General features: G+C 49.6%; 1 protein-coding gene across 1 annotated transcript in view; it reads left to right on the forward strand.

Moving 5' to 3' along the window:
- Positions 1 to 1105: 1105 nt before the first annotated feature.
- The window catches only part of LOC131563863 (vascular endothelial growth factor receptor kdr-like), a 130451-nt gene continuing 112610 nt past the window's right edge, over positions 1106 to 18946 (forward strand). Inside the window, exon 1 of the mRNA XM_058814047.1 lies at positions 1106 to 1731. Within this exon, the coding sequence (XP_058670030.1) occupies positions 1674 to 1731 (58 nt within the window). The 5' untranslated portion in view covers positions 1106 to 1673. The remainder of the gene's footprint in view (positions 1732 to 18946) is intronic.

The following is an 18946-nucleotide window of genomic DNA, read 5'->3' on the forward strand; positions in this document are numbered from 1 at the left end:
GGGACATCTCATGAGGGTTTGTGACACTCAGAGCTGAGGCTGTGGCTGGAGGAGCAGCCCTAAGCAGGACTGGGCAGTGATTTCCAGGGTGGAGGGAAAAGGAGGGACATCCCCGTGGCTGGAGTGCCCATCCCTGTTGAAATCCTGCCTGGATTTCCAGGGTGGAGGGAAAAGGAGGGACATCCCTGTGGCTGGAGTGCCCATCCCTGCTGAAACCCTGCCTGGCATGGCGAGGGCAAAGGCACAGGGCAGCTGGGGCCTGGATGTGTGGATGGAGCTGGAGATAATGGCCAGGTGAGGAACCCATGAGGGATCAAGTAATACAGATAACATCACTGGGATTCCCTGAAACACCCCATGCAAACAAGGGATTTTCTCTGAGCCCCAAGAGCAAGGGAGGGTGGATGTTCTCCATCCCACAGGGCATGGGGAGCAGCAACAAGAGCCCAAACTGCTGAACACGGGGTGAAGGGGCCCAGAGAGCAGCTCCTGCAGGACACAGCCCGTCCTCAGGTGGTGTCTGTGGGACACAGCCCATCCTCAGGTGGTGTGTAAAGGAGAGAGCCCATCCCCAGGTGGTGTCTGAAGGACACAGCCCATCCCCAGGTGGTGTCTGAAGGACACAGCCCGTCCTCAGGTGGTGTCTGAAGGACACAGCCCATCCTCAGGTGGTGTGTAAAGGAGAGAGCCCAGCCCCAGGTGGTGTCTGCGGGACACAGCCCATGCTCAGGTGGTGTCTGTGGGACACAGCCCATCCTCGGGTTGTGTCTGTCGCCTCCCCGGTGTCCCACAGCCTGAGGGCTCTGTGGCCGGGCCATGCCACCTCTGTGCCCTGGGGGACGGCGGTGCCACCTGATCCCCCGAGCTCCGGCTTTGCAGGCACGGGCGGTGCCGGCAAGCAGCCGGAATTCCCTTCTCTGCCCCATCTCAGCAGGAAACCCAGGAGCTCTGTGAAATGACAGGGAGGGAGAGAGAGAGAGAGAGTGAAGTCCCCTCGCCTCGGCTGGTGACGTCTCTCCTTCCTCCTTTCTTTTTTTTTTTTTTTTTTTTTTTTTCCTGTCCCTATAAAGAATCTCGGGCTCGCATCAAACTTCCCTGCGAAAGGCTCGGCGAGGGGAGGGGGACAGCAGAGCCCGAGCCGGCCATGCCCCGGCCCCGCCGCCCCGGGCAGGTGCCCCCGGGCAGGTAGAGCCAGCCGGGCTCCTGTCCTGCCGGGCCGTCTGTCCTTCCATCGGCACCTGCACCTCCCTGCAGAGCCCAGCTCACAGCAGCCTCTGCCACCTTATTTATCCAAGCTCCGCCGCCGGCAGCAGCGAGTGCGGGAAAGTTTTTTGCCAAACTTTTTGTGGTGTTTTTGCTTCGCTTTTCTCACCCCTCTGCGCCAGCCGGGAGGCTCCTGAGGTTCCCCCCGGACACCGCCGGGATTGGAGAAACGGGGGAAAAGAAGGAATAAGGGGGTGAAGGTAAAAACCGAGAACCTCGGGAAGAAGAAGGGAAGGCGAACACAGCCCGCAGCCCCAGGATGAAGCGGTGAATGGCAAGAACGATTTAAGTGCGATCAACAAGTGGGAAACGCTGCGCGCCTCGTCCTGCCCGTGCCTTCCCCGAACTCCTCGCAGCGAAGGAAGGAAAACTCCTCCGAGGGGCTCGGCTGCCTCGGGACCGGCCCCGGGATGCTGCCCCGGGCCCTGCTGGCCGTGTGTGCCCTGCAGGGGCTGCTGCTGCTGCACGGTAAGAGCCGGGGCTGCGGGCAGCGGGGGCCCGAGCGGTGCCATCCCCGGGGGCAGCGCTCCGTGATGCTTTATTGCGCTTTTCCCTCTTTCTGTGCTCCTCCGGGAGGTGTCATCCCCCTGAGAGCCCCAGAGCGGGCAGGTGTCACCGCTCTGTCCCCAAAGCCTCAGGGTTCACATCTCTGTTAAATCTGGAAATAGAGGTAAAAAACTTAACTTTCTTGAAGGTGTCGCACACCAAGGTCATGTTTAATGGGTGTTCCCCCTGGTGCTATCCCCGGGGGCAGCGCTCCGTGATGCTTTATTGAGCTTTTCCCCGCTTTTTGTGCTCCTCCGCTTTGTGTCACCCGGCTGAGAGCCCCAGAGCGGGCAGGTGCCACCGCTCTGTACCCAATGCCGCGGGGTTCACACCTCCCTTAAATCTGATCTTTGGAAATAGAGGTAAAAAACCTAAACCTCCTTGAAAGTGTTGCACACCAAGGTCAGATTTAATGGGTGTTCCCCCTCGAGGTTTGGCCGCTTTGTTAGAAATAGCGACTTGTGAGTGTTCACCGATTTGTGGCTTTTTTCCCTCGGTGTGGGAGGGTTCCTGGTTGTGTTTGATCACTCGAGGCAGAGCTGAGGCTTTCAAAGGAGGAGCTGTCTGGGAGCACCTGGGCTATCCCGCTGTCCTGGGGCTCATGGGCACAGACATCATGGGCATTCCCTCTGACATTCCAGTTCTGATTCTTTGATATTTCAATTTTTGAACATTGGTTCTTTGATATTTCAGTTTTTGAATATTGGTTCTCTGATATTTCAATTTTTGTACACGTGGTGCTTCTTCACCGCCTTCCCTCCTCAGCCCAGGTGCCAGGTTAGATCCCCTGCTCTCCAAAACTCATTTTCCTTTGCAGCAAACTCCTGTCCCCCCGGATTTATTCCCAATTTTTGCTGCTATCAGAAAAGCCAAGAGGCAGGTTAATGAGATTTGGGAGAGCTTTTCCATCTGCCGTGTGACTTTTCATTATCTCATTAAGCATGAGGATTTTGCTGGATTACTGAGCTATTCATTCATGACGCTGCAAATTGTGTAAGGGAGATGGTCTCTTGTTTATTGGGGAATTCCCTTCTGACAGAAAGGACTTTTTCATTTTTTTGGGTAGTGGTTGTATTGCACAGCACGAGGCTGTTGTTCTTCAGCATATTATATTTTTATAGTTAAGTGGATAGCTTCTGGGAACACTGTGGAGCATCGCTGTCCTTGATTTTCTTGGATTCGTTCAAGGATTTAATGTATTCCTTCTGCAGAAAGAGACTGATTGGACTGATTCCCCACAGTTACCTGCAGAATAAATAACTGAGCCTGAGGTTGTGCTCCAAAGGGCTTGTCCAGGAAAAGCTGAAGCAGCAAACCTGGCAGGTGGCAAGGAGCAGGAATGCTCAGGATCTGTGATGTCCCCAGGGAATGTGTCCTGTGCCAGGTCAGGCAGCAGTGCCCACACCTTGGGCAGCACCTGGGGCAGCCCTGGGAGGGTTTCTGAGCTGTGTCCAGCTGGCTGGCACATGCAGCAGCAGCAGCTGTGTGCTTTGGGAGCCCCAACCTCTGCACAGGCTGGAAAAGCTGCCCATAATCCAGTGTGGATTTCAGAAGCATAAATCACCACAGGATTTGGGGGATCAGAGAGGGATAATAAAGAGGGATTGGGAGATGGGAGAAAATGTGGTGTGCCCAAGCATTCCTGAGGCTCAGGGTGAAGTGGAGCACAAGGAGTCCAGGGGGAAATCCTGGCTGGAGATGCTGCCCACATTTCAGGGCTGTTCAGGTCCTTCCTCACCCGGTTCCTTTCCTCATCATTTCTGCCCAATAACCTTGGAATTTGGTGCAGATTCTTTCTGCCATCAGTGCCAGGCACAGAGGAGGCCATGAGAAGGCAGAGTCTGTGTCCTGTGGCAGAGGGAGGGAGGCAGGAACACCCCTGTGCCCGGAGGTGCAGAGTGCTCAGGGATCTGGAGCAGCCCTGTGCATGTCAGGAGCTTGGCTCATCTTTAGGAAGAGCTAAAACACCAGCACAGCCTCTGGGTGCCCTCACTGGGCTGGAAGCCAGGGGGGACAGGGCCAGGAGGGCTGAGGATTTGGGATGGCACTGGTGTTACTGGGGAGCCAGCTCCTCACCACCTTGCCCTCAGGGTTCCTGAGCTCAGGGCAGCTCTGCTCCACCTCCCCAAGCCTGGATTTACCCCTCAGTGTAGTTAAACCTTCCCTGGGATCTCTGTGGCCAAAGTTAGGCAGGGCTGTGCTGAGGAGGCTGACTCTGATTCCAACCCAAACACTTCCACAGCAATGCAGAGAGAAGGAAAGCTCTACAAGTGTGAAAGCTGCTCTGCACCAAGGTATCGACTCCTCAGCCACTTTTCCCTCCATGTTCATCCCCAGCAATGAAACTGATGAAATTCTGGCCATTACATTTATCCAGGTCTCCTTTGGGGAATTCCTGACTGATTTGTTGCTTTCAGCAGGGGAAAGAGACCATACAAGCATCATCCCAGTGATTTCCCACTTTCCTCTAAATGCACCTTTAAATTGCCTCCTTTAGTTCCCTGAGTATCAATAAATTTCCACTTTCCTTTTGCTCATTGCTCAGCTTCTTCTCAGCTCCTCAGAGCTCTGGTTGGGGTCCTGCTGCTCAGAACTGACCACTGATTTAATGAAGGTGCAGATGCCAACAGCTGGCACAGGTCTGAGCTGTGGAGTGGGGTGGTGCATAACCAGCCCTGGCAAAAACAATCTGCAAAGAAATTCTTACACCTTAAATTGCGCATGAAGAATTCAGTGTCTTTTACCCACTGACATGATCCCCAGAAGGTTTTTAATACCTGAGCAATCCAAGGCACTTTTTGAGTACTGGAATAAACTCAGCCATTTCAGTGCTTTAACACTGGAAATTATTAAAGATTGAAGAATAAAAATCAGGTCCTGCCCGATGGCTTTGAAATGAAAGCACGTTTGAAATTGATTTTTTTTGTTGTTGTTTAATTTTGCCATGTCTTCTACAAATTGATTATACTGGATGGGCAATGAAGCTTGTTAACACAGAGATTTCAATTAAGCCATGGATCAGGAGATAAAAGCTCCAGGAGCTCAGATTCCTCCTGGTTTTCCAGCCAGGATGGTCACAGAGTGCAGCAGGATCAGTGTGGCTGTGCCAGGGCAGAGGCACTGAGGGTTGTTTTCCCAAAAAATGTGTGTCCTAACTGGTGTTATTCCCAAACATTTGCTTTACTGTGGGAAAATGTTATAAAAAGCAGGGGAGCCTTTTTTAGGCTGGTGATATATGAGCCTCCTGCTGAAGCTGCCACATTTGAAACCAACTGGAAATCTCTTTATACCAATTCAGCCATTTAAGGCAAGGAAAAAAAATGTCAAGTATTTCTGAATACTCCCTGAACTTCTAAAAAACTGTATTGTACCCAAAAGAACACCGAGAAAATGAACCAGATTGTTTGTTGAAGGTTTCTGCTGTAAGAACTTGCAGCATTTTCTTTAAAACTTGTACAAAATATTTATCTGTGGGCACTGGTCTGCTCTGTGTAAGAGCAACGGGGTCTGTTTGGGTCATTTCTGCCCTTTCACCCATTCCGTGGATTATTAATTTTATGATAAATTATTTATTTTATTTCTTTAAAGTATCATTTTATGATAAATTATTTGTACAAAATGAGAGCTCAATCTACTGCACTTTGAATTAATATCTCAGGTTGGGCTGAATACTTATTTTGTTAATAATATAATAGAATAGTAATATATATAATGTATAATATATAATATATAATATATAATATATAATATATAATATATAATATATATTACATGTTATTATATATAATTATATGTATATTATATTATTATATATTATATATATATTATGGTTATATATATTAGTATATATAATAGAATATATAACATAGAATATAGACTATATGATATATAATACAATATTATATATTATATATATATAATATATAATAGGTTATATATGTTATTATATTAATTAATGTAATAATAATAATAATAATAATAATAATAATAATAATAATAATAAGTTTATGCACACACGCAAAAGGTTTCCAAGCCCCACAGGAGATTCCTCAGGTACAGCAGGGGAAGGTGATCTGAGCTTTTTGGGGGTCTCTCCCAGATCAGCAGTGCAGTTTGGAGGAGGGTGCAAACCTGGTCTGTCCCTTATCTATTGAGGGATGATTCACATCTGGTCCTTCCAGAGACATCTGCAGGGTGTGATGCAGGAAGGGTCACTTGGGCACCAGAAAAGGGACAGGGGGCACATAGAAGATGCTCTCAGGAGAGTTTTGGGGGCAGCAGCAGCCACCTGGATTTTTTAAAGGTACCCAGGAATTTCCAGGAGGCAGTGTTGGATTTTCAGAGTGAGCACGAGGAGCACCCTGGAGCGCAGCCCCTCTGAGCTTCACCTGCTCACTCTGGAATTCCTCTGATCCACCTTTTCTTTTCCCTCCAAACCAGCCTGATGGCACTGGAATGGAAATTAGGAGTGGGAGTAATGAAGGGATATTGGAGTATCTAAACAACAGCTAGGATTGAAATAAATGTGTGCAGGAGCTTTCCTTCAGAAAGCAGCTCTGATGGCTGGCAGGACACGAGGGCTCTGAGTGCCCACCAGGACATTCCCATCCAACCATTCCCAGTCACAGCCCCCAGGACAACTGGCTGCCCAAAAAAACCTGGGTAAGATGTGAGTAACAGAGAACTGAGCTCCCCATTAGGCACCTTGTTAATTTTTCTTTTTAAGACCACAGAGAAAAGAGTAGAAGCTGCCAAAACCACCAGTCAAGGTTTTTATCTGGAAATGGCATTTGATAGAAGGCTTGCCCAGGGAGCAGAGCTGGCACTCATCTGGAGCAGGGCAGGATCAGCACAGATCACAGGAGCCAGGGTTTCTGCAGGAGCTGTGACCTCAGAGGCTCAGCCAGGAGCTGCTTCCTCCAGGGGAGGAGGAAGGACCAGGATCAGCCTGATCCCCTGAGGCTGTGAGGGGCAAACTGATGGGTGCCCATTTTGTGGAGATTGCTCCCTGGCACTGAGCTGCTGCCCTGTGCCACTGCTGACTTGTGTCCCCTTCCAACACTGGAGCACAGCTCTGCTCTCTGCTGGACAGGAGCACTCCAGGAACTGTTTTATGATGGAGAGTGAGTGAGTCTGTGGAAATCCTCATGAGTCACTCCAATACCCTGTCCCCAAGCCCCTGGATTAGTCTGACTTTGCAGCACATTCTTTTTGTCCCCACTACATCCTACACCCCTCTCCTGCTTGCCCCCCCCTTTCCTGGATGTCTCCTAAATTCCCCTCAGGGCTCAGGATTCCTTGAATTTTTACATTAGGAGAAGCCAAGAGGAATTTCCCAGCCCTTCCACACCAGGGCTCTGCACAGTCTCTCTCCTCTGTCCCAAAATGAATTTTGCCTTTACAATTCTTCCTGGAGCAGAGATTTCTGAACAAAACCAAGTGGGACTGCTTGAGTCCTGCAATTCAATCTCTTGTTTTCTGCCAGCTCTTTGTGTTCCTGCTGCACTGAATTTTTACAAGAAATCATTTTTGCAAGTCCCCCAAGTACCTGGAAAAGCAGGAGGGGTCACATCTCAAATATGAGGTGTGCGTGACCAGGGCTTTTGTTTTGGGTCTAAGCAGGAAAGATTTAGCACTGAGTTTGACTGAGTAACAAGGAAAGAACCTCATCTAACCCTGCAAATGCTGGAACTCTGAAAAAGTCACTTTTCCTTTGTGCCCTGCAGGGAATGGCACAAGCACGTGGCCCTCAAAGTTTCAAAATTCAGCCAAAACCCGAAGTGAGGCCCAGAATGTAAAGGAAATATATGGACCAGCCTTCTATTTTCAGATCACTTGCCTTTGTCTTCTTCATTTCCACATAGGTTTCCTTAGACCTTCCTGTGTTTTTCTGAACTGTGGGACCGTGATTGCCAAGGAAGTGGAGAGGGGAGGTTGCAGCCCTGCTGGGATTGTTCTTGATTTGAGGGTCAAGGAAGCCTGACCCTGTCATTACCTGTTCCATTTTTACAAAATCACCACGAACCCAAAGCACCTCAGCCAAAATGTTTGCTTCCTTAGAGCCCCCAGCTCAGGAATTGCTCACCTGGAATAATTCTTCCTCACGGATACAGCGGGGTCAGCTTGCAGGAAAAGCAGGAACCACCGCGGGGCTGCTTTGGCCATTCCCCCACAGCCCTGAGGAGAATGGGATTGCTCACAGGGGCACCCCACACACACACACACAAACAGCTGAGCTGGGAGCTGTTCATCCTGTTTGCTCCTCGTGCAGAGCTCATTAGCTGAAATCGGGGCTGAATAAACTCATTCAGGACTCTAAGCAATTTCCTCCCGCTGCCCAGAAGCTGCAGTGGGGATGGGAGTGTGGGGCTGCCCAGAATCTCCTCCTCAATCCCCTCACAGCTTCTGTAAAGGGTTCTGCAGCAATAGGGATCATCCTGAGCCTGCATTTCCCTGATTTTAGGACAGGGGTCGGCGTTTCAGACCTTTAATGTGCACATGCCTCCTACAGAGAGTCCCCAAAGAGCTGTAAATGTGATTTTCCCCTCTGTTCTCCTCTCCCTGATGCAGCTGGCAGGGGCAGCTCCCCCAGGAGCCACCACACGCATCCTACAGCAGCACTTGGAAGCCCTTGGTGCGGGCAATCCTGGTTCCAGGAGCAGGGAGAGCCTGGAGCAGTTTGCCCAGAGCCCTTTGGAGCAGGGAGGTGCTGGAAGGAGGGCAGTGAAGCTCTGGGCAGCTCCTGCTGCAGAGCTCCAGGTGTCTGTGCCTTTCCTTGCAGGATAATAAATGCCACAGGTGCCCACTGGGTCACTGGGACATCCCCTCCCCTGGGGAAGGGCACCCACTGCTCCTCACTGCTCAGTCAATAATCATTTACAGACAGAAGGGGAAGGATTTCTGAGCTTCCACTGCTTTGATTCCTCACCCTTCTGCATTATTCTTTCTCCTGATACTCCTGAGTATCAGGTGTGGGGAGAAATGCTTTTCCAAACTTCTTTCTGACCCAAGATCTCTTTCCCCAGCTCTGTTTCTGACCCAAGATCTCTTTCTCAGCTCTGTTCCTGACACAAGATCTCTTTTCCCACCTCTTTCTGACACGATCTCTTTCCTCAGCTCTTCCTGACCCAAGATCTCTTTCCTCAGCTGTTTTTGACCCAAAATCTCTTTTCCCAGCTCTTTTTGACCCAAGATCTCTTTCCCCAGCTCTTTCTGACCCAAGATCTCTATTCCCAGCTCTGTTTCTGACCCAAGATCCCCTTCCCCAGCTCTTTTTGACACAAAATCTCTTTTCCCAGCTCTGTCTGGATGTGGAGGAGGCAGGCAGTGGTGTCACCTCTCTCTCTCTGCATGACACAGCAGCGCTGAGCCTGCTTGGAAGGGGTTTGTTACAATTAAAGAATGATTCAAGTCAATGTAAACAATGATGTCAGCCCGAGGACCTTTAAAACACAATTTAAGCTGTTACACAGTGTAAAGCAGAGAGAATCAGGTAACCTTTTGGCCTGCAACATTTTTTTCTCTGGAAATGGATCATGTCTGAGTTATTTTCATGTTTACACACTCGGGACAAGCTTTGCCTCTCGCTCACACAGGTTTAAGGCTGTGCTTGGCTGAAGACAATAGCCTGTCTTTGAATTGTCCATTGTATGGCTCAGAACATTGATTTTCTTCTGGCTGTTTACACATTTTGTGGTGGAATCTGAGGGGAAAAAAAGGCAGACTGAAGGCTGCTCCCTCACTGCATGTTTTATAAAGGTAGAGATCTTACTGATCTTTCTGGAAAAGTCTTGATTTGCTTCACTGTGAGAAAGCAAAATAAGCTGCTTGTTTTCCAGTGGTGCAGGAAAAACAGAGTGTGCCTGAGCCTGCAGCAGCCCCCAGTTGCGTGAGGCAGCACAGGAACCCTTCCTGCTATTCCTCACATTTATTTTGGCTGCACAGATCATGGAGATTCCCATGCTTTAAACAACTTCCCTTTGGTCTGGGCAGATTTTCTGTGGAGTAAGGGCAGAGCAGGAGGGTTTGGCTCAATAGGAATTCCCAGAGAGAGGATGAATCCCTAAAATCCTGTGTCAGCATGAAGGGAGCAGAGTGTAGCAGGAGGGTTTGGCTCAATAGGAATCCCAGAGAGAGGATGAATCCCTAAAATCCTGTGTCAGCATGAAGGGAGCAGAGTGGGGCAGAGCCTGGCAGCTCCCTGCTCTTGGCCCATCTCATTTTAGGTTTGTCCCAGCTCATCCCACCCTTTTCCAAGGATCATGGCACCTCTGGGAAGGCAAGGCCAGGTGTTACCACGAAGGCACTGAGGATTCTGTGAGCAGTTTTAGTGCTTCATTCCCTGCTCCATCAGCAAGGAGATAAGCCAAGGCTGCAGAGTGATGGGTTTGCAGCTTTGGAATGGCTGTGGCGTTCTCACAATTGGAATGTTTTCCCCTGGCTCTCCCAAGCAGGCAAACAGCCATGAGCTCAGTTCTCTGGGTCAGCTTGGGCAACAACAGCCCTGCTCTGATGGGAGAAGTGCAGGGTGAAAGGAAAGACCTGGCTGGGACATTACTGGGATGGAGGCACTCCCTGGGAAGGGGAATTCAGGAAAACAGGAGCTGCTGAGCAGGGCTTGCCAAAGGTTCCCCCATCCAGCTCCAAACAGCTCCATCAGGAATTCTGCCATTGCTTACAAGGCTGATTTCTCTTAATATTCCTATGGGATTGTTCTGATCTATTTTATCTATTCTGATCTCTGGTATAAATCAGCCATTTTGCCTTTTTTACTGTTGTCTACTTTGTATTTGAAAAGTAATACTCAGACTCACTTGGTGAAATGCCATTATTAGTTTAATTTGATAAGTCATGAAGTCATGAAGCCTTCTTCTAGTGATGCCTCAGGTTTGAGCTTTTCTATTTTTCACATTCTGTGCTGCTTTGGTGTGAGGGTCTGGGCTTCATATGAGGGGATAGTGAGCTCTGTGCACAGAGTAGGGAGACAAAACAATTCCTGCTCCAGCTGGGCACCAAGGACAAATGATCCAAATCTCAGCCCAAGAGCACAAACACCGTGGGCTGAGAGAGAAAAACAAACAGGATGGGATTGCATGGGCTAAAGCTGGAATGGGACAATGAACTCCAATATGGAAATGGAGCAGAACTGATCACAGTGAGAGACCCCGTGACCAGTCAGGGATCTTTGTGACCATTTTGGTTCATCTTGGGTGCAGCCCTGGCTCTTGTGCTGCCCAAGGTCCATCCATTGAGCAGATTCTTTTAATAAATCCCTGCTTTATTCTTTAGCTCTGCCCAGCCTCTGTTCTAGGGCAGCCTCCACAAGGCATCACTGGTTACTGAGGTTGCTCTCTCTGGAACTTTGTGCACAACCATGGTGGTTAAATTGCTATTAAAAATAAACCACCAGCCTTATTTCCTAATGTTCTGTGTAGGTGTCAGAGCTGGAGCACAATATCAGCCAGGGCAGGCTCCCCAGACAGGCACCACAACATCCCACAGGTCTACAAGCACAGGCTGATGCTCCCTAGAGAAAGGTTTTCCTTCTCCCATCCCAGCAATATGTGCCCAATTTGCTTTAACTTCTCTTTGGTTTTCTGGTGGGTTTCTGGCAGAAGGACAAAAGAAGAGGACAGGAGTTTTGTCTGGGTATAAATCTCACTTTTCATTTGCCAAACCTGTCCAGCACTCAGGAGAAAATCAGGGCAGTAGAGATGAAAATTCTGTGCTCAGAGTGAGATTAGTGGAGAAGCTGAAGCTGAGCTGGTTTTGATTTCCATGGAGGATTCCTGGCACAGCTGCTGTTCAAGGCCATTTGCCCTTCCACTCTGCAATATCTTTGTACTTTAAAATTAATGTAGGCTTTGAAATACTACCTGGATTTGTGCTCTGGCACTGAGCAGTGCAACTTTGAGCTTCTCCCTCTCTGCCTACCTGTGCCAAGTGTAATCTGTAATCCAGGGTCCAGCACTGCATACTCTGCACGAGGCAAACACCAAAGCCTTTGTGCATGACTCTGGGATTGCTGTTGCAGGGTCTGGATGTTTGTGATAGGGGGTAAACTCTTTCATTTTGCATCCCTGGAATAGCAATGACAGATAATATTGATATATCATTTATGCCATCACTGTGTGGTTCAGGATAAACACCTGAATCACCTGAATCAATCATGAGGCCAAAGCCTTGCAGAGCCTTTTCTTTGGGCTGCTGATCCTTTAATTCCTGGCTGACCAATGCATCTGGTGTCACCAGAATTCTCCTTCAATTCACAGCTAAGCTAACCAGACTTAAAGAGAGAGAGGAGAGCCCAGAGCAGCCCAATTCAGTCATCTTTCCTGTTTTAAATTCTTTTGCTTATCTCAGTTGTGCCCTTGCCATCTGCTGGTAGTGAAAGCAGGGCAGTGACTCTTGGGCGTGGTGGGGTGTAGGGAGAGTATCTCAAACTCTGATCTTCTGCACTGGGGATGATAAAGGAATTCTCAGGATAAAGGAACTGAGAGGAATTCTCAGCATCCACAGGGCAAAGGTCCCCCTTGTGCTCTTCAGTTTAATGTTTGGTGTCCTATAGGGTGCATTGTGCTGCCAGCCTTTGAAAGGCTGCCTTGTTGTTTTGGTTCCATATTGTTCTGAGTTAAATGGTAGGAAAAGAGAAATTGCTGCCACCACAACATTCCCTTATAGGTCTATTCATTATTGATCCCCAGAGGAAGTGGAGAGTTCCCCTGGACAATGGGCAGATATACAAATGAGCATACATTAACTTTCTGTGCTTGCACAGCTCATTGGGGCTGCGCTTCCTCTGCATTCTCAGGAGCACAAATTCAGGCATCAATTGGGTTGATGTCTTCCTCTGCCTTGAGCTGCAGCCTCGTTAGACATTCTGGGTGACAGGCAGCCCCTCTGAACCACAGAACACACAGTCAGAGAATCACAGAATCACAGAACTGCAGAATCACAGAGCTGCAGAATCACAGAATCACAGAACTGCAGAATTACAGAGCTGCAGAATCACAGAACTGCAGAACTGCACAATCACAGTCACAGAATCACAGAATTGCAGAATTACAGAACTGCAGAATCACAGAGTCACAGAATCACAGAACTGTAGAATCAGAGTCACAGAACTGCAGAATGGCAGAATCACAGAACCAGTCACAGAACCACAGAATTACAGTCACAGAATTACAGTCACAGAATCACAGAACTGCAGAATCACAAAACCACAGTCACAGAATCACAGAACACATAATCACAGAATCAATAACAGAACCACAGAACTGCAGAATGAATGACAGAATTACAGAACTGCAGAATCACAGAACCACAGAGTCAATCACAGAATCTATGACAGAATCACAGAACTGCAGACCTGCAAAATCACAGAACCATAGAATCAACTACAGAATCACAGAACTGCAGAATCAGAGAATCACAGAGTCACAGAGTCACAGAATCACAGGATCAGTCACAGAGTCACAGAACCACAGAATATCCTGAGTTGGAAGGGACCCACAGGGATCACCCAGTGCAGCTCCTGTCCCTGCCCAGGACACCCCACCAATCCCAGCCTGTGCCTGAGGGCTTTGTCCAAGCACTTCTTGAGGAGAGAGGCAGAGGCCTGGTGCAGAAATGCTTTGGGCAGCTGTGATGGAGCACTGAGGATGCTCTGCACTGGGAGCAGAGGGAGCAGGCCAGGTCTGTGGTGTGGCTCTGTGCTGGGGTTGTGCTCCAGGGAGCTCAGGTGGGGCTGGAGTGCCTCAGCTCTGTCCCTGCCCCTTGGCAAACACCCAGGGCAGCAGTGACTGCAGCTCAGGGGCTGCAGCAGGGTGGGATGAGGAGCACCCAGAATCTCTGCAAGGAAAGGCTGGGGTGATTCCAGCCCTCCCTGCACTGTGGGTGCTTTGCTCAGGCCCTGCACTGGAGATGGCAGGTGCCCCCTCAGCCTCCAGCACATTTTGGCCTTGCATTCCTCCCTGCAGCACAGGTTTTTCCTGCCTTTGTGCCTCTGCCCTGCTGCAAATCATTAAATCAGGGAGGTTGGTCCTTCTCTTCCTCCCTGGAGGGATGGAGTGATCAATGTCTGGAACAGAAAAAGCAGCTCAGGAGCTGCAGGAGATTTGCTTCATGTGACGGTGTCCACAGGGGTTTTCAGGATGAGGGAAGAGATGAGGATCTGACTCCATGTTTCAGAAGGCTGATTTATTATTTTATGACATATATTACATTATAACTATACTAAGGAATAGAAGGAAAGGTTTCATCTCAGAAGGCTAGCTAAGAATAGAATAGAAAGGAAAAGAACAACAAAGGTCTGTATCTCAGACAGAGAGTCCAAGCTAACTGGGCTGTGGTTGGCCATTAATTGTAAACATCCAAGATGGGCCAATCCCAGATGCACCTGTTGCATTCTACAGCAGCAGATAACCATTGTTTACATTTTGTTCCTGAGGCCTCTCAGCTTCTCAGGAAGAAAAAAATGCTAAGGAAAGGATTTTCATAAAAAGATGTCTGCGACAGCTTCATCTTTCACTCCCACCACCAGAGAAAAGCCCACCAGAAGCTGCAGGGACAGGGAGGCTTTTCAGGCTGTGAGGATCAGGACTGGGGACTGGCTGGGCTTGGCCTGGACTGGCAGAAATCCCTGCCTTGCAAAGCTGCATTTTTTTTTCTGAAATTTCTTCTGCTGTGGAGCCTCCCTCAGCCTCCTGAATGGTGAAATATCCACAGCACCCACACCCACACCTGAATGGTGAAATATCCACAGCATTCCCACCCACACCTGCACTGCTGCAGAGCCACTCCAGCTGCAAACACATCCCAAGAAGCCTCTTGGTTCTCATTCTTCTGGCACGGAGGCGTTTGCAAAGCTAATTCCCAGCCCTGCTCTGATGGATTCCCCCATGGAGAGGCTCTCAGAGTGAGAGGGTTCCAGGCTGAGGGTTTGTTCTCATCCTCCCATGCTGGTGGTGCCTCCTGGAGAGCTCCTCAATGAGCCTGGAGAGCACCTGGGCTGGTCAGGAGCTCAGCAGGAACTTCCCCTTCTCCTTGGAGCCCTCAAACAGCCCCTTACTGCTTTCAGCAGCAGAAATAAGGTGATTACAGGCATCTGCTCAAGGGAATATTATATTGGGTTATTGGAGTTGAGAATCCAAAGGAGAAATCCCCCCTCTAGGAGCTCACTTGTTCTGGAATCTGAACTCTTTTGGGGAGAAGACAATTTCAGCTGAGCAGCATCCAGCCAGGGCTCAAAATCCAGCCTGAGGTCCCCTTTACCCCTTGCAGTCTGATTATTATTATTATTATTATTATTATTATTATTATTATTACTATTATTCCCATTTTGACACCCTCCTTTCAACCATGGATATCTCCCTACACAAGCTGCACCTGCCCAAACCCACAGCTAAGCCCTGAGTACCTTTAGCCTCAGCTCATTTTTGGGCCCAGCCCCTTGGATTTGAACCCTCAGAGGGTGGGCATTGCCATGCAGAAAACAAAAGATGAATAACAACACACAGATACAAACAAGACACCAATTTACAGATCCTCTCAAAGCTCAGTATCAAAGCTTTAGTGCTTATATCAATATTTGTTAATATTTTGTCGTGAGGAAGGGTGGGAAGAAAGAAAAAGAGACATTGTTCCTGCTTGGATGTGTTTTGTTTTTCCCAAGCAGCAGAACTTTAGGTATTTACTTTAAGAACACATTTCTGTGTCCAGTAGGTCTGGAATATCCTGGGAGGACAGGAGAAAGGGAGGCCAGGAGGGGTCAGTGCTGGAGCTGGGCTGAGGAGGGGCAGGGCTGGATGAGGGGCAGGCCAGGAGTAGATGGGTTTGGGTTTATCCACAGGGATGGGTGGATGGATGGATGGATGGATGGATGGATGGATGGATGGATGGATGGATGGATGGATGGATGGATGATGGATGGATGATGGATGGATGGATGATGGATGGATGGATGGATGGATGGATGGATGGATGGATGGATGATGGATGGATGGATGGATGGATGGATGGATGGATGGATGGATGATGGATGGATGGATGGATGGATGGATGGATGATGGATGGATGGATGGATGGATGGATGGATGATGGATGGATGATGGATGGATGGATGGATGGATGGATGGATGATGGATGGATGGATGGATGGATGGATGGATGATGGATGGATGGATGATGGATGGATGGATGGATGGATGGATGGATGGATGGATGATGGATGGATGGATGGATGGATGATGGATGGATGGATGATGGATGGATGGATGATGGATGATGGATGGATGGATGGATGGATGGATGGATGGATGGATGATGGATGGATGGATGATGGATGATGGATGGATGGATGGATGGATGGATGGATGGATGGATGGATGGATGATGGATGGGGTTATCCACAGGGGTGGATGGGGTTATCCGCAATGATTGTCAGAACTCCTCACCCACCCTGTAGCAACCAGCCCAGCAAAGCTCCTGAACCCTCAGCACCCCTTCAGCTTTGCTTATGCATGACCAACATTCTGTCTCTTTTCTCTTTCCATGTGAAAATAATCAAATTCATGCAGAATCCCAAAGGTTATCCTTTTTTTGTGCACCCGTTGATAGAATTGCAACTGTTTCATCTCCTACCAAGCAAATCCTCTCACTGAAAAGGGAACACCAAAAATGAGTGTTCACTGGAATATGCCACCCTGACCTTTTAATGAAGATGGAAATACACAGGAAAAGCAAAATTCCTGGGCATTATCAGCTTCCATGGCTGTTATTGTCTTTGCCACTGGGGCAATCCATGTGCTGGGTGGGCTGCAGTGCTGAGGGACAATATCTCTGTGCTCAGGAGCAGCATATTCCCAAGCATGTTGTCTTTGGCATGGCCAGTATTTTATCTGCCAGAGCCAATGTTAATGAAAAATTCCTGAAAAATTCCACATTTCAACACAGCCCCACTCTGCTGGGAATAACAATCTCTTGTGACCTGGTTCAAAAGCAGGTATCAGGCAGGATACAAAACAGGGAGGTGTTTCTGACCTCCCTGCCCCAAATTCGGGGATTTGGGGCTGAGTTTTGGATGCTTGCCTGCCTCAGGAGTGATCTCAGCACTGTCAGGTTGTGAGCTCCCTGTGGGATGCACACCCAAAATCGGGATTGTGCTGTCAGAGTGACACTGAGAGCTCCCTGTGTGGCACAGCAGTCTCAGCTCTCCAAAACACAGTGAATTTATGGCAATTTGCAGAGAAATGTCTGCACAGGAGGGGTGTCTCCTTCTGGGACAGCTCTGCCATTGTCCCTGCTGGGATCCCTTTGACACAGGGCAGGAAAATCTGTGACCCATCCCAGCAAACACCAGCCTGGATGGTTTGTCACACATGGCTTCATCTCCTTGTTCAGCAGACTGGAACACCAAGGTCAGGCAAATAAAAATGGGGGGAAAAGCTCCAGTTCTGAGTAAAGTGGCCTTAAATCACTGCCACCAACTGCAAAGTGACAGAGCAGGGAAATGGAAGGGACTAATCCACCTTGATTTGCATGAATTGGGTTCTCACAAGGTGGGTTGGGATTGCTGAGCCACCCCTGGCAGAAATCCTAATCCACCTGGCCCAGGTGGGCAGGACAGGGCTGTGGGACTGGGACACCCCTGCTCAGCACACAGAGCCCTGCTCAGCACACCCTGCAGCCCAGCCAGGGCCTGTGGGGTCTGTCCAGGGACTGTGGGTCACTCAGAAAGTGGAGAAAGAAACGAGTGAGCTTGTCCAGAAGCAAGGAGAACCCATGGATCCAGCCTTTCAATGCCCTGCCTGACCATGGGTCCTTTCTGCTCCACACACTCTTTGTGCCCCATAAATGCAGAGGGCAAAGGCAAATCAAGCCTTACAGCTGCCAGGCCTCCAAGTTCAGTGTATTCCACAGCATCCATCCTGCAGGAAGCCGAGGAGCAGTGGGATTGATGCCCTGCAGGCAGGGTGGGAGGTGTTTGCTGTGCCTGGCAGCACACAGGTAAGAGCAGCTGTAATTGCTGCTGTGCTCCAGCACACAGACACAGCCCTGGGTGAACACTCAGCTCCCAGCCCCTGCAAGGTCCCTCCTGCCAAAATCCCTCCTTGGGAGCTTCGTTTCAGTGGCAGCAGCTCAGTGAGAGCACAGGTTGTTCCTCCTGTGCAGAAAGCATCTGTGCCTGCCTGAGCTGCTGCCTGCACCTCTGCTGGGGAGGATGCTGAGGGAGGGACAGGTTCCTGCCAATCACAGCCTCACCCAAATATTTATCTCTGCTAAAAGCAGCCTGGATGCAGCCCAAGGCTGGTTCTGATGGGAGACATCAAACACAATGCACATGAGTCAGGGACAGCACATCTGGCACTGCCTGAGTGCTGCAGGAACGGCAATAAAGAGCCAGCAGACTCCAGCTGCTGAGTTATTTGTCCTGCAACAAGGCTGCAGCTTCCTGCCATCCCCACAGTGCCAGGAGGGTGCCAGGGATCACCTGGGGCTGCTCTGTGGTCCCTGATGGCACTTGCACTCCTTTCTGCATCAGGGGCTCCAGACTGAAGGATCACCTCTTTTTAGAGAAGGATTTTGGAGAGTGATGGGGCAAAGCAGGGCAGAGCTGCCAGCATTCAGAACATTTCTCTGATATTTTATTTCTGCAAGTATCTGATGCAAATGTCCTTTTCCTGGAAAGATTCCTCCCCTGCCTGCTCCCCCCTCCTCCCTCAGAACGCTGGTGCCAATATTTCTGCTGTGACTTCCTTGCTCCCAGGGCTTTCCTGCTGGAGATTCCCCTCCCCTCTGGCCTGGGCTGGGGGTCCCTGCACTGTTCTGTGCCAGGAGGAGGGAATGGCCCCAGCAGTGCCTGGGATGCCGGCAGGTATCCCTGAGGGATTCCAGCTGTCCTGCCAGCACAGAGGGGCTCTGGGAGCATGGCTCAGCCATTCCTGGGAGACTCTGATCCTCTTATCCCAAGTGTGAGCCTGGCAGGTGCAGGGAATGCCGGATCCATGCACAGGGAATGCCGGATCTATGCACAGGGAATGCTGGATCCATGTGCAGGGATTGCTGGATCCATGCACAGGGAATGCTGGATCCAGGTGCAGGGAAGGGCTGGATCCATGCACAGGGAATGCTGGATCCA

This window comes from Ammospiza caudacuta, chromosome 14 (assembly GCF_027887145.1).
Source record: "Ammospiza caudacuta isolate bAmmCau1 chromosome 14, bAmmCau1.pri, whole genome shotgun sequence".
Classification (NCBI taxonomy): domain Eukaryota; kingdom Metazoa; phylum Chordata; class Aves; order Passeriformes; family Passerellidae; genus Ammospiza; species Ammospiza caudacuta.